The 12,964-nt window shown below is 37.5% G+C and overlaps 1 protein-coding gene across 7 annotated transcripts in view; it reads left to right on the top strand.

Moving 5' to 3' along the window:
* Positions 1 to 12,964, top strand: part of SLC24A2 (solute carrier family 24 member 2) — a 108,397-nt gene that overhangs the window by 46,787 nt on the left and 48,646 nt on the right. For all 7 annotated transcript variants that reach the window (XM_072358911.1, XM_072358906.1, XM_072358907.1 and 4 more), the window contains exons 3-4: positions 8,988 to 9,026; positions 10,073 to 10,181. In XM_072358911.1, the coding sequence (XP_072215012.1) occupies positions 8,988 to 9,026; positions 10,073 to 10,181 (148 nt within the window). The remainder of the gene's footprint in view (positions 1 to 8,987; positions 9,027 to 10,072; positions 10,182 to 12,964) is intronic.

Below are 12,964 nucleotides of genomic sequence, written 5' to 3'. Positions count from 1 at the left end.
AGTATCTGGTGCATAGCTGCAGAGACAAATCAATACTCTAACAAGCAGCGTGGCATAGCAGATTGATGAGGGAAGATGAGCGCAAAGAGATTTGCTTTCTGTCCTTTGCTGTGTCACACTAGGCATAATTTCCCAAGTGAGGTGTCCAAAACACTAAGAGACAATGTGCTTTCTTTAATGTTGTAGCTATCCAGTTATTTTCTGCCTCAGTTTCACTTCCAAAGAAGTTGAAAGTAAGTTAGCTTGTGCATGCTGCTCATTCTCCATAGTATTTTGTGATCTCCAGAAGCCCAGTTTACACAGATAGATAATCCTGATTTCACTTTAATGCAAAGCAGAGCACTATAGAAAAAGTAGTTAGAATGTGGAAGGAATCCAGGTAAGACACAAGTTGATGTCTTCTATTTTTCTTCACTTAGTGTGAAGAAAACGTAAACTTGTGTGACCTTATAGCTGTAGATCATAGTAGGAATTTTGGATTTGCATTTCAGTCCACAGTTCTATCAGACTTGCCGGTGGTACAGTGCTGATGTCTTACCTTCAAATTGTTCAGTAAAATTTCTGCTTCCTGTCAATATTTTTCTCTTTGCCAGTTCTTAGGCCTTCCCCAAGTACAATGGATACCTTTGGATGGCATTAGCACATTTTAAGTGATAGAAAATACTTAGGAGGCAGTGGCAAAAGTACATGAAAATGGTATTCTGAAGGACAAATTTGGAGGCTGAATATGTTCAACATCAATTATAAAGACGAGGAGCCTGAAATACTGTTGAGTCAAAGATGCAAAATTGAAGTTTTACTTTCAGCAGTCTTTCCTTATTCCTCAAATTTAACACCTATTTACCTGTTTAAAAACTGAGTGAATTAAATAAAGTTTATTTCATCTGCTTTCCTTTTACAGTGTTGAGGAATCATCCTAACATCCTATCGCATGTAAAAAGTGCAAATGTTTTATATGCTTTGACTGCATCAGTTGCTATATAGCCCCTTAAACCTGTAATCTCCAATCTTTTGAACCAAATAGTGAAATAATAAAAGCTGTTTGAAATTTGTTAGGTAATAAAGCAGAGGAACATTTTGATGTTTTATGAGCAGCTATTGGAGATGCTGCTGTCAGAAAAGTGATGCTTTTAGTATATTGCATCTAACATTTCTGTTGTGTTCAGCAGAAGATGCAAAACCCAAAGGCAGGGATGAAAAGCACAGCAGATTGATGAAGAGGGCAGCCTTCCCAGCAAGTTGCCCCTAAGGCGGGCAGCCCTTTTCATCAGAACAAAATTCTTTACAGACATTGTTGCTGTCCCTAGTTTACAGATGGGGAAATGGAGGAGCAGAAGCAAAACCATCTGTTGGATTTTGCCCATTAGTCTCATGTAAGATGATACCCTGGGTCCTGCTGATCAGAAGTGGTGATGTGCTCCTACTGAATAAGGGTTTCACTTTTGGAAGCCCTTTCATTTTAAATGTTGATATCTTAAGGATCTTCCCAGCTGTTTTGATAATGCTTTCCTTCCTCTTTGCTCTCTCTTTTTTAAAATCTATGAGGTACAACACTTGAAAAATGTCATTAATGTTCCACGGAACAGGCAGTCCCACAGAAAACAGCACAAGATTTTCCTTTTTCTCTTCTGAAGTGCCAGCAGCTTTGCCTTCTGCTCTCCGTTCCTTCCTAGCAGTACAGAAACAGCTCAGTTGGCTTTCTCAGTATCCCTCATCATTTTATTTGCCCATCTCACATTTGGGTACATTCCACCTGCAGTCACTGCTCTGAGAGCTGGATCTGGCATGCACTCCAGCCAGCTGATAATGAATTCTGAGATTCTAGTGACAAAAAGTCCCCTGAGGGGACACAGTGGCTGTGAAATAAAACAGAAGTGAGAAAAGCTGGTGGGAAGGGGACACAACCAGGCAGCTGAGGATGCACTGATTCAGCATTTTCCTTCCTCAGGCCATTCAGGCTGGATTCTCTTTCCTGCAGGGTCTCCAGGGGATCAGTAGTTGTAGGCCTGCCATCCCTGCGGTGAGTCCTCTGCGTTGCCCACTCACAGCAATGAGGTGTGTTCGGTTGCTGCAAATCATCGTAGCAGCAACATGCACTGAGGCCTGTCAGACACTTTCCTCTCTGAGACTTATTGTGTCTATTTTTAGAGCAAACTCTAAAACACCTACAGTCTGTAGCATATCCTTTGTACACTTAGGTAAGCAGGAGCCCTAGGAAATTATTTTCTGCTGTCTTCTTGCTAAGCCATGCAGATTTGATTGAGTTGTAAGGAATGGAATACAGTCAGTAGCTTTTATAGTGTGTCTGGAGTTAGGCTGAAAACCCTCCCATCCGCCCACCCAGAACCTGCAGTTTGTTTTGTGGATTCAGGCGTTCTCTAAATAATATTACTGATGAAGTCGTAGCATATTCAAGATTTTAAGTCCAGGTATTTTAAAGCTTGCTACATAAAGCCATGCTTATTTACTTAAACTGTCACTAGTGAGCAAGTTGTGAGTGCCCAGTGACAGCTGTGGGTACCTTATGTTAGTTTTATTTCTCTTTCCAAAAGATTCTTTTGTCTCCCATCAAGTTACAGAACTATGATAGTAATTTATATAATTTGAAAAAATAAATAGGAAAAGGTGACTTCATTGCCAAATCTTGAAACGAGGATAAGAGGACAACTTAAAACTGCATGATTACTTCTGACACTAAGGTGATTAAAAACTCATCAAGACTTTAATCTTGAGCTATTACATTGACATCCTAAGCCAGAGGTACCTGCTTTTAAGTAAGTTCAGAGAAGGTAAGAGACATAGGGCAGACTCTTGACTTTCTTGTGCATAACATGTGATTGGTCCTGCTGGCTGACCATAAGAGTCATATATATATAGATATACACATGTATAGAAAGAGAGAGTATATGTTTCTTCATATAATACTATGCATAGAAATTTGGACTAAAATCACATGGCCTAGCATTAGAATTTAATTTTGTAGCTGGTTGCTTAAACTACCATTTGTGATGAATCTGCTAAGCCACAACACTTCTGAACATCTATGAGGATTCACTATATGAAGGCACATTATGCACTGTATGAACAGAAAGAATGGCATAAAAAAGGGCAACTGAATAAAGGCAACTATTCTGGTTTGCTCAGGGCTTCACCTTTCACAGTATACAAGGCATTGAAAAAGTGTCCAGGTATTTCAGTTTGATACAGTTCAATTTCTGTTAAAGCTTAAGTTAATAAATGTTTCATTTTAATTAAAAGAAAAGTAGCAAGCTTACAACCTCAATTTAATTTTTGGTATGATTCTTGTGAATCATACTTATCTTACTCAACAATATACAACTCTTTTTCTTTTTGGAAATAGAATGGTAAAAGAAGGAAGTCAGGCATAGTGAAAGAATTTTTTTTCTACAGTGTACTTTGTTTAAATAAGACATGAGGTTATTTGTACAGCTTGGGTCACAGACTGCATTCAGGTAAAGATCAACTAGTATGTAAGCTAAAATCCCTGTCAACAGTTTATCATAATTAAATATAGAAATATGCACTTTTAGTCACAACCTTTCTGCATAACCAAGAGAGGGGTGAGGAGATGCATCACCTTTACTGAGTGAACTACACTGGCACCACTGAATGCCTTATAGAGCTTCCACGGATCATGGTGGCAATTTAATCAGGTGGATGTCTAAAAGAATTTTGGTTTGAGTTTCTGGAGACCACTAGGAGTTGCAGTTTTCGATTTACTGCCAACCAGATAAATCCTACTCATGGAATCGTAGACTCATTTGAGTTGAAAGGGACCTTTAATGGCCATCTATTCCAACTGCCCTGCATTGAACAGGTATGGACTCCTACAGCTCAATCAAGTTGCTCAGAGCCCTGTCCAGTCTGACCTTGAATATCTCCAAGGATGGGGCATCCACTACCTCTCTGGGAACTATTTTCCATGACAAAGTTTGTGACATAGAATTGTCTTGGGATGTACATAGGAAAGAGGACTGAGGGATTCTAGCTGGGTGAAACTCTAAGATTTACTTAGTAAGAGAACTAGATAAAATGATAACTTTATTCGTTATTTTGTTTTTCTTCAAAAAGCTCATTCGATGTAATCTATTGGAGTTTATTTTTTTCGGATTCTACTTAGTGCATTTATCTATCTTAACCAAAAATATGTAACATCTCTATTTCAGGTACATTTATAGCACTCTGTAGATAACAATTTTTAAAAGGGGTCCAGGTCCTGTTAAGTCAACTAGACTGACTTAAGTGTCTGCCTTTGAAATGAATGTAATTTCTTTGGAGTTTCAGCCTAGCAAAAAAAAAAAAAAAAAAAAAAAAAAAAAAAAAAAAAAAAAGAGAGAGAGAGAGAGAGAGAGAGAGAGAGAGCCTTAAACCTTAAAAGTGTCTTGCAAAGATTAGAGAGCCCCGTGCACACAAAGAAAACTACTATCTGTAATTTTCTTTAATACTGTCAAGCAGTGTCTCACTGATATGTACAAAATTGCAGAGTCCAGATACAGACATAAGGGAGATTAGCAGATGTCCTTGACTGTAATGCATGGTTGAGTTATTTTACCAAACTGTATTTGAGCTCATAATCTACAATAATAAGAGAAACCATATTGCATTTGGCACCACGCACTGACAGCCACTGTGTGTCATGGACTTTCATTATTCCCATAAAAGCTGATTAAAATTAATTGATAAATAAAAATAGCTTTTAAATTATTATCATGGGAAAATATTTAACAGACAAGAAAGAAATGTCAACCCACACTGTAGGTTGGGTACTGGAATTTGTTTATGTGTTTACCTGCTGTTGTTTGACACTGTCTTCTGATGCTGGTGCAGCTGAACTCAAATGCCTGCTTTCCAATACCAGGAGGAGGGTTTGCCACAGACTATTGGACCCGTGAAATAGCGACTGTTTAACAAGAGCAGGAACCCCTTGCTCAAGTGTAACACAAGCTATTTCTTTCATAAATTGGAAGTCATCGTACAACTCATTGGAAAGAAATGACATTGTTAGGAGAGCAGCAAAAATATCTTCCTTATACTTGCAGCTGTTAAGAGAACTGCGAAGAATTACATGGACTTTGAAGCTGATATGGGATCATATTTAGAGCTACATTCTGTCTAGCTGTGGGAAGGACATGATCTTTTATTTCTGCAGAAATATTACCTATTATTTATTAAGCTTGAACCAGCTTACTTACAGACACCACTGTATGATGATACATAGTCATTTCAACAATTTGGAAAAGATATTCTCAAAAGTGGTCAAATATGGTGTCTGTACTGAGCACTGTTGTGTCAAATACTGTTGAGTGTTGTGGTGCATTAAAAATACTTGCAGCACTTTTGAGCAATAGTATTTAGCTTTTTAGAGGTCAGAAGGTAAACGCATTGGCAAAGAAGATGCCAGATTTAGCAGTGGTAGACTTACATCAGTCAGAAAAAAAAAAGGTATGAGAAAGAGAAGTATGTGAAAAGAAACCAAATATCATTTTTTCTTAGCAAGTAGAAAGTTTTTGGTGTGCTCTTTCTAAAATAGGCTCTTAGCACAGGTGGAGTGAGGAAGACATCATCACTGACATAGGTAGGAGGATGGGCAAAATCCTATGTGCTGCTATGGCATATAGGAGAACCCACAAATGTTTTGGTAAATTCTCCAAGAAAATAGTGAACTGTCTCATGATTAATCTTTCTATAATTCTCATACAAGCATAGCACAAAGTTGTGTCTCAAATACTTTTGCAAAAAAGGCATATTAAAATGCATTCTTTTCATTTTGCATAGCTATAATAAATGGATAATTCTGCAGAAATTGTAACATGAGTTTGTGAGTTTTTTCTGCTACTGATTTAATCAGGAATGCACATAAAGGACAGATGACATTCAGTTTCCATCTCTTTCTTATCATAAGTGCAGTAGATGCCAAGATTTAAGAGCAAACTTCCCTTCACCAAAGATGTATCTTTAAAGATACATAATCCAGTATATTAAAAACATTTATTTTCTACTTTTGGAATAAGAAAATTAAAATTTGGACCAGTTTTTTTCACTGTGACCTTAAATGAAAAAGCTGAATAAAATGTCTTGCACATGTTTCTGTGAGAGAAAAATGATACTTTAAAATACTTAGCCATTCAGTGTGTGATAACCAAATTGCATAGCATTTTGTAAATACAAAATTCACTATTATCTTTGTGAGAGCAGTTTGATTTGCTAACAGTCTGATCTCCTAACAGAGAAAAAATGTCATCAAAAATTCATGTAAAAACACCACACATTAATTTTTCACTGTTTAATGAAATACTTAACACTTTTTTAAAGTTGTTATTACTAATCCGGGAGATAATCCGGACATTATAAGCATTTAGTGTTACTGAAATTTCAAGCATTATTTACGTTCCTGTTTTTAAAAATGTGGGGAAAGTTCTGCCTTGAAACTCTGTTTTTATTTGAGCCTTGAACATTTCTTCTAGGGTGTAACTTGACTGGCAAGTTAAGCTCAAACACAATTACATCACTAATCATGTGGAAAAAAACAATTTAAAAGATCTACTTCATGGTATTGTAACGCATTATGTACTCTGAGAGCGAATTAAATTATTTCAAATTTATTTTTCACTTTTTGTTTATTTCCTTTATAGATAGGCAAAAAGTAATTCATTATTCTTTTTTCTTTACAACGTAATTGTCTTATACAAATTAAATTATGTGTTACAAATTAGCATTTAGTTTTTTTTACACTCATGCAACTTCAGCCAGTTCCATTTCCAGTGACAGTGTTCCTTGTAACTTGAAAGCCTTTCTTTAGGAATGCTTTCATCTCAAGCCTAGTGTACTTGGGATTTTTGAGGAATGCTGAATATTTTCAGATTCTCTTGGACTTAAAGAAAGGGATGCTCTTCAGCCTTCTTCAGGTGTAAGCTGAAATGTACAAGGAATGTATTCTTGTGTTTTTCATTATTAAAATTAAGAAGCAAATGCTATAGAATCACAGAACAATTTGAATTGGAAAACACCTTAAAGACTACCCAATCCCATTCCCCTGCCATGGGCAGGGCTGCCACCCACCAGCTCAGGCTTCCCTGGGCCCCATCTAACCTGGCCTTGAATACCTCTAGGGATGGGGCACCACAGCTTCTCTGGACAGCCCATGCCAGTGCCTCCCTGCCATCTCCAAAATGTGGTTTGTCCAATAATATCCAGTTCTTGACAGTCATCCACACTGTCACAAACTTTACTTGTGTGTAACCACTGATCTGTGGAATTATGAGGCCAAATATTTCTCCTTTAGAGACAAGAGAAACTCATCCTGGATGGTTCTTTTTGCTTTCCTGTGAATTTTACTGCTAGAAAATGTTTCCCTCCCTTGAAGATCTCTAGAAGTGTGACCAAGCAAAACATGTCATTTATTTCTGAAGAAGTATATGTATTTGTTCATAGTTATGTGCATTAAGTCAAAAATGTCTACAGTGCCTTAATTCTTTTGTTGACATTTAAGAGCACAGATTTTGCACTTTCTTCCTTCCTCTTTCCTTTTTTTTTCCCACTCCATTAAAACTTTTCCCTGATGATTGCTGTCATTAGATGCATAAAACATATTGTTTTTCTCACTGTTTCTCACAGAAAGTCAGTCTAATTTCAGAGGTGACAGGTAGTTCCTTTATCAGAGCACAAATCCCTTTTCTCTGGTTCATTGTGTCCAAGTTATTATTGACAGCTGGTGGAATGTCTTTGACACAAAAAGTTTAGTTCAGATTATTCTTTTCCTCATTATGGAGCAGAAGAGATATGTTCTGTTATCAGCATTAGCACATAATTGCCTGTCTTCCACAGACCTTCAGGGTTAATTCACTAATTCAGAAGGCGCATTCTGTCAATTGAAGTTCACGTGTGTCAAAAACAGATTCACTGCACAGGGAAGTGTAACACAGAACTGTTGCAATGAAATTTTTTTTTCTGTGTGACACACCAACCGTGAATCTTGGTACGGAAGAAATGACTTGTATGTAAGCTTGTGGGGAAGGAGCTATGATCAGATAAGGATGTGAGACAGCTGGATTTGGCATTATGTCCTTTTTTAATAAGTATTTAACAACTGAATTCCTTAATTCATGAGCCAAGGTGCTGGCTTTTCATTAGAGCTTGTCAGAATGACAAGAAAAATGTCATTGCTTTATCACAGTACGTTGCTGAAACTTCATGAAAAAGGTTCTGGGTCCCCATTAAATGCAACTGTTAATTTCATTAAAGGTACAACCAAAATTCAGGCCTACAAATCGAGTGTACTTGTTTTCAGTGCAAATATGTCTGTGGTTTGCTGCTATTATCTGAGGGATGACATATAGGAGACACATATCATCACCAGGACACAGCACTTACCTGGCAGCATTCGCTGCCTTTATACTCAGCCACTGTCTCCTTTGCCTTCATGGCAGAGCACTGTGTGCTGTCTTGCCTCTCCTTAACTCTTGCTGCCAGCTTAGGATACATGACTATTTTCAAGGAGTCAGAGATCAATAGTTCACTTCCTCATGTAGTCCCTTCCTGCAAAGTACCAGTATAATGCTATTCCTTCTTCAGGTTTTATTGAACAGTTCCTTGGTCAGCTTCAAGTTTCTTACCATATTTAGTTTTTTGTTCTTGACTCTCTCATAGCGGTTGGTACACTGGGAGTTTGCATCTCTGTGTATTTTGTGTGAAATGAACACCATCATTGGCAATGCAGCCTCTGTGTGCCAGGCCTTGAAACTGTGGCAGCTCCTATCCAAGCAGCCGGCAAGAATGAAAGACTCCTGCAGCCCTGCACTGTGAATTGACTGTGATTTACCTGATCCTTAGGATGCTTTAATTCAACTGGTTCAACAACCTACCACAGCAGAGTTCAGATAATCAGACATCTGTGCTGTTGTACTGCCTTTCCACTTTATGCATTCTCCATCTGACACTTCTTTCTGTTCTTTCTCCCATTCATGCAGTCACCTACTGCTGGCGACAAGGATGACCAAACACTGACGGTAGGCAACAATTATTAGTTGTCTGAACATTTATTTCTCAAGAGTGGTAAGGCAAACATTTCTTTGTTTTGGCACACATCAACATTTGTATCACTGGGCTTTCTTTCTCCCCTCCTATGCTACTATAGAATTTAAATATTTAATTTCGAGTGACAAAACTGTGAACTCCCTTGTTCGTTTTCTGTCATTTTGCATTTAGTATTTGTTCGATACCAAAGAGTAATGCATATATTCTGTTTTTATTACAAAATAAACAAAGCCTTATTTCAGTCAGTTTTGGGGATTTTTCTTCCTGTAATTGGGTTTCAGGACTTTGTTGTCCAGCAGTCCATTGGTTCTGATTATTGTCTTTATCCAAAAGAGGAAGTGGCTCTCCACAAAGCCGTTTTAGTCAGCATGGTATGCTAAATACATCACATCTGGTATAAGACAGTGGCTTGGGGGAGAAGAACCTCAGGATATGTTAAAAATTTCCTTTAAATCATGCAGAAGATGCTTGAATATAGTCTGCGTGGTGCGCTCACTGCCTTACCACTCTAGCAATCTGTTTTTGTGATCAGAATTTACTGAACTGAACCAAAGTGAGGCATACTTTTGACTGAACTTTAGGATGTTACTCTCAAAACAGTGGTATCAAGACTGTGTATTTGCAGTGCGCTGGAGGCATTTAAAATTAAGATTTACTTTTGAGGTTCAACCACAAGGTTCTGCAAAGATGTAGATTATGAATTCTTCCTGATGACATTAAAAGGCTATAATTTTCTTGATATTTTACGAGTCTTAACAGAGAAGGATTCTTTTTCACTTCTCTTTACCTAAGCCTTGTGAGACTAGCACTTAATTTGGTGAACTATGTCCTCCAGAGAAATTGGCTATACATATAACAGTGTTTAATAGAGTGTGTGGTCTAGTATAATATGCTATAGATTATGTTTGAAAATGTTTCACTGTACAACAAGGGGTGAGATTAATCCATAGTGTTTCAGGCCAACTTCTATACAAAGAACAAACAAAACCGAACTTCTGTACCTTATTTCTCAACTTAGACCAAGCCACGGCTCCAGCGGGGAGGAAGTTCTGCATCTCTCCACAATAGCCTGATGAGGAACAGCATCTTCCAGCTCATGATTCACACACTTGACCCACTTGCAGAAGGTATGCCTATTAATTTTCTTTTTTTTCCTCCTTGTTAAGCTATTTTTTACATGTTTTCTGAGTGTATATAAATTTCCTTAGTTTTGCATTTGAATGGCATGATGTACTTACTCCTACCAAAACATGCAACTTGGGAAATTTGTTCATTGTGGTGATAACTAAAACTGATCTCTTGACTGATATATACTATAACTGTTTTCCTCCACTTTTGTGTTCAGCAGCAACTTAAAAGTTATAAACCTTCAATCATCTTGTACTTCTGTAGATTTTTTTTTGTTTGTTTTTGTTTCTTTCCTAGTCTTAATTTTATTACATCAGGTTAAATTTAAAAAAAAAAAAAAAAAAAAAAAAAAAAGAAAAAGAAAAAAGAAAAATGCCAAACCAGTGAGTAATTTGTCATGGAATTATAGCAAGGGTTAAGCCTCTACTGGTCTGACTTTGGGTGGATTAATGCTGAGATTAGAGAAAATTTAGCACAAGTGTTGTTGGTTTGTTTGCTTTATCCAAGTTTGGTATACTTTTTGGTCTGTGAGAAGCTAGCAGGAAAACCATGATTGCTTTGGTCTGAATAGGTGTCAGGAAAGCCATAATTGCTTTACAGTTTTGGGGTGACTTGAATCTCCATGTTTGGTAGACTTCCAAAATAATTCAAGGCCAGACATACCCTAAGTGTATATGTGTCTGTAACACTTCTTGCTGGACTAATAATTGTCTTGAGAAATAGCAATTGCAAAAATTGTGTGAGAAACTAAAGAGACACATTACTGACAGTTATAAATTCAAAATATTGCCAATCGTAAGGTACATATAGCATTTTCTTTCATTTAAGTTTCATTTATGTTTCTCATTTCAACATTGCACACAGTTTTTAAGTTGCTCTTCATGTCCTGGACAAGGCAAATCTACTTTTCCATTTCCCTCTTCCAATGATGAGGCTGATGTTCACATTGTCAACACAAGGGCAGTTTTAGCTCTTGCCTTCTCTACACAGTTATTTCTACTCTGATCATGATCCACTGCCAGAAGGAAGTGAAGTACATGTTTTTGCTATGGTTAGTGCTATACTATTCACTGCCCAAGACTGTTGCCTGTTAGAGTGGAGCCATAAACAGACTATGCTCTGTCTATTCACATAAATACTGAAAAAGGGCTGTGTAATTTATTGTAGATAAGCATTTTGCTTCCTTTATTTCCATCACTGTAGCAGGTGAGTTGGTTTTCAAACTGCAAACTTTGAAGTCTCATTTTTACCCACCTGTTAGTCAAGCTTTTTCTTCTGCTAGAACAGACTTCCACTCAGAACATGGAAAAGAAAAAAGGCTCTGACAAACCCTCTCACTTCTCTTTTCCCTGAAAGCATTGGTTCTGGGTTGAAGATATGCCAGATGTGTTAAGTAGCACTAAGTGCTAGCAGAAACGATGAATAGGAATCATCAAATCATTTCCAAAAGATAGAACAGAAGTGGGCTGTGAAAAAACCCTTTAAAAGAGACTGACTGAAGACCTGGGCTGAAAACTAGAAATGCTTACTGGAGTTCAATTTGGGCTTAATGGAGGTTCTACAATTAAGATCATCTCTCAACTAATATGTATTTCTCCACTGCTCATTCTTATTTCACTTGTTTCCCTAAAAATAGGTTGTTTAACATTCAGATTTTCTTCCAGTGCCTTTCCCCTCTAGCAGCGTTGTACCACACAGTGCACAGAGTCTTCCCCCTTTGTCACAGCACAGACTCCTTATATGAGTACAAGGCACTGATATGGAACACGTATGTTTCACCAAAAATGACATGCTGAGTTTGAATTTACAAAAACAAAAAAATAAAGACGTTTACAGTAGATATGGTCTTTTTATGAAGAGTTATCAGGAAATGTCCAAGGAGTATGGAAGCATGGAAAATGGGGTGCAGACACTGAATATAGTATTACATCAAAGGAACTAAACTTTCAAATATCCACCAACTGCACAACATTAAAACTTTAATTAATGAAATCCCAGTGTGCAACTCAGTGAATACTTTTGCATTTGCAGCTTTATTTTTTACTAATATGTTCTGATATATATATCATATATGTATGATATATATACCATTGTATTCTGCCACATTTGATGGTCATTAACACTCTCTGAGGCAGCTCTTCTTCTGTGGGGAGGCTTGGCTTTCAAAATATTTAGCTCTGCAGTGGGTTAAGAAGACTGACAGTCAGGTATCAACTGAACTCCATGCCTGTTAGGATCATGGCAGAGAACCTTCAAGAAACCGTGTCAAGGTGATAGTCAAGGAGATGATTATGGACAGCCAACAGACCTTCACAGAGGGCAAATAATGCCTGACTAACTAGGTGGTATTCTACAACAGAGTGACAGTACTTGTGGTCAAGTGAAGAGTAACTGTTATTATCTACTTTGACTCATCTAAAGTCTTTCATATGGTTCCACACAACTCTAAATTGGTGAGACATTGTTTTGATGGATGGACTAGTCAGCGGATAAGGAATTGTCTGCATTGGAAGAGTTGCTGTCAATGACTCAGTGTCTAGATGGCAAGTGATGTCCCTCAAGGATCCACCTTGGGCCTGTGCTGTCTAATATTTTCTTTGATGACATGGACAGAGGGATTGAGTGCACACTCAGCAAGCTTGCTGATGACACCAACCTGACTGTTGCTGTTGATACAATAGAAGAAAGGGATGTCATACAGAGGAACCTTGACAGGCTTGATAGGTGGGGCTATGCAAACTTCATGAAGTTCAACAAGATCAAGTGAAAGGTTCTGTATCTG

The sequence above is a fragment of the Excalfactoria chinensis genome, chromosome Z (assembly GCF_039878825.1).
Source record: "Excalfactoria chinensis isolate bCotChi1 chromosome Z, bCotChi1.hap2, whole genome shotgun sequence".
In the NCBI taxonomy this organism is placed as follows: domain Eukaryota; kingdom Metazoa; phylum Chordata; class Aves; order Galliformes; family Phasianidae; genus Excalfactoria; species Excalfactoria chinensis.
The sequence above is the reverse complement of the archived record's forward strand: the minus strand, read 5'-3'. Positions and strand labels throughout refer to the sequence as shown.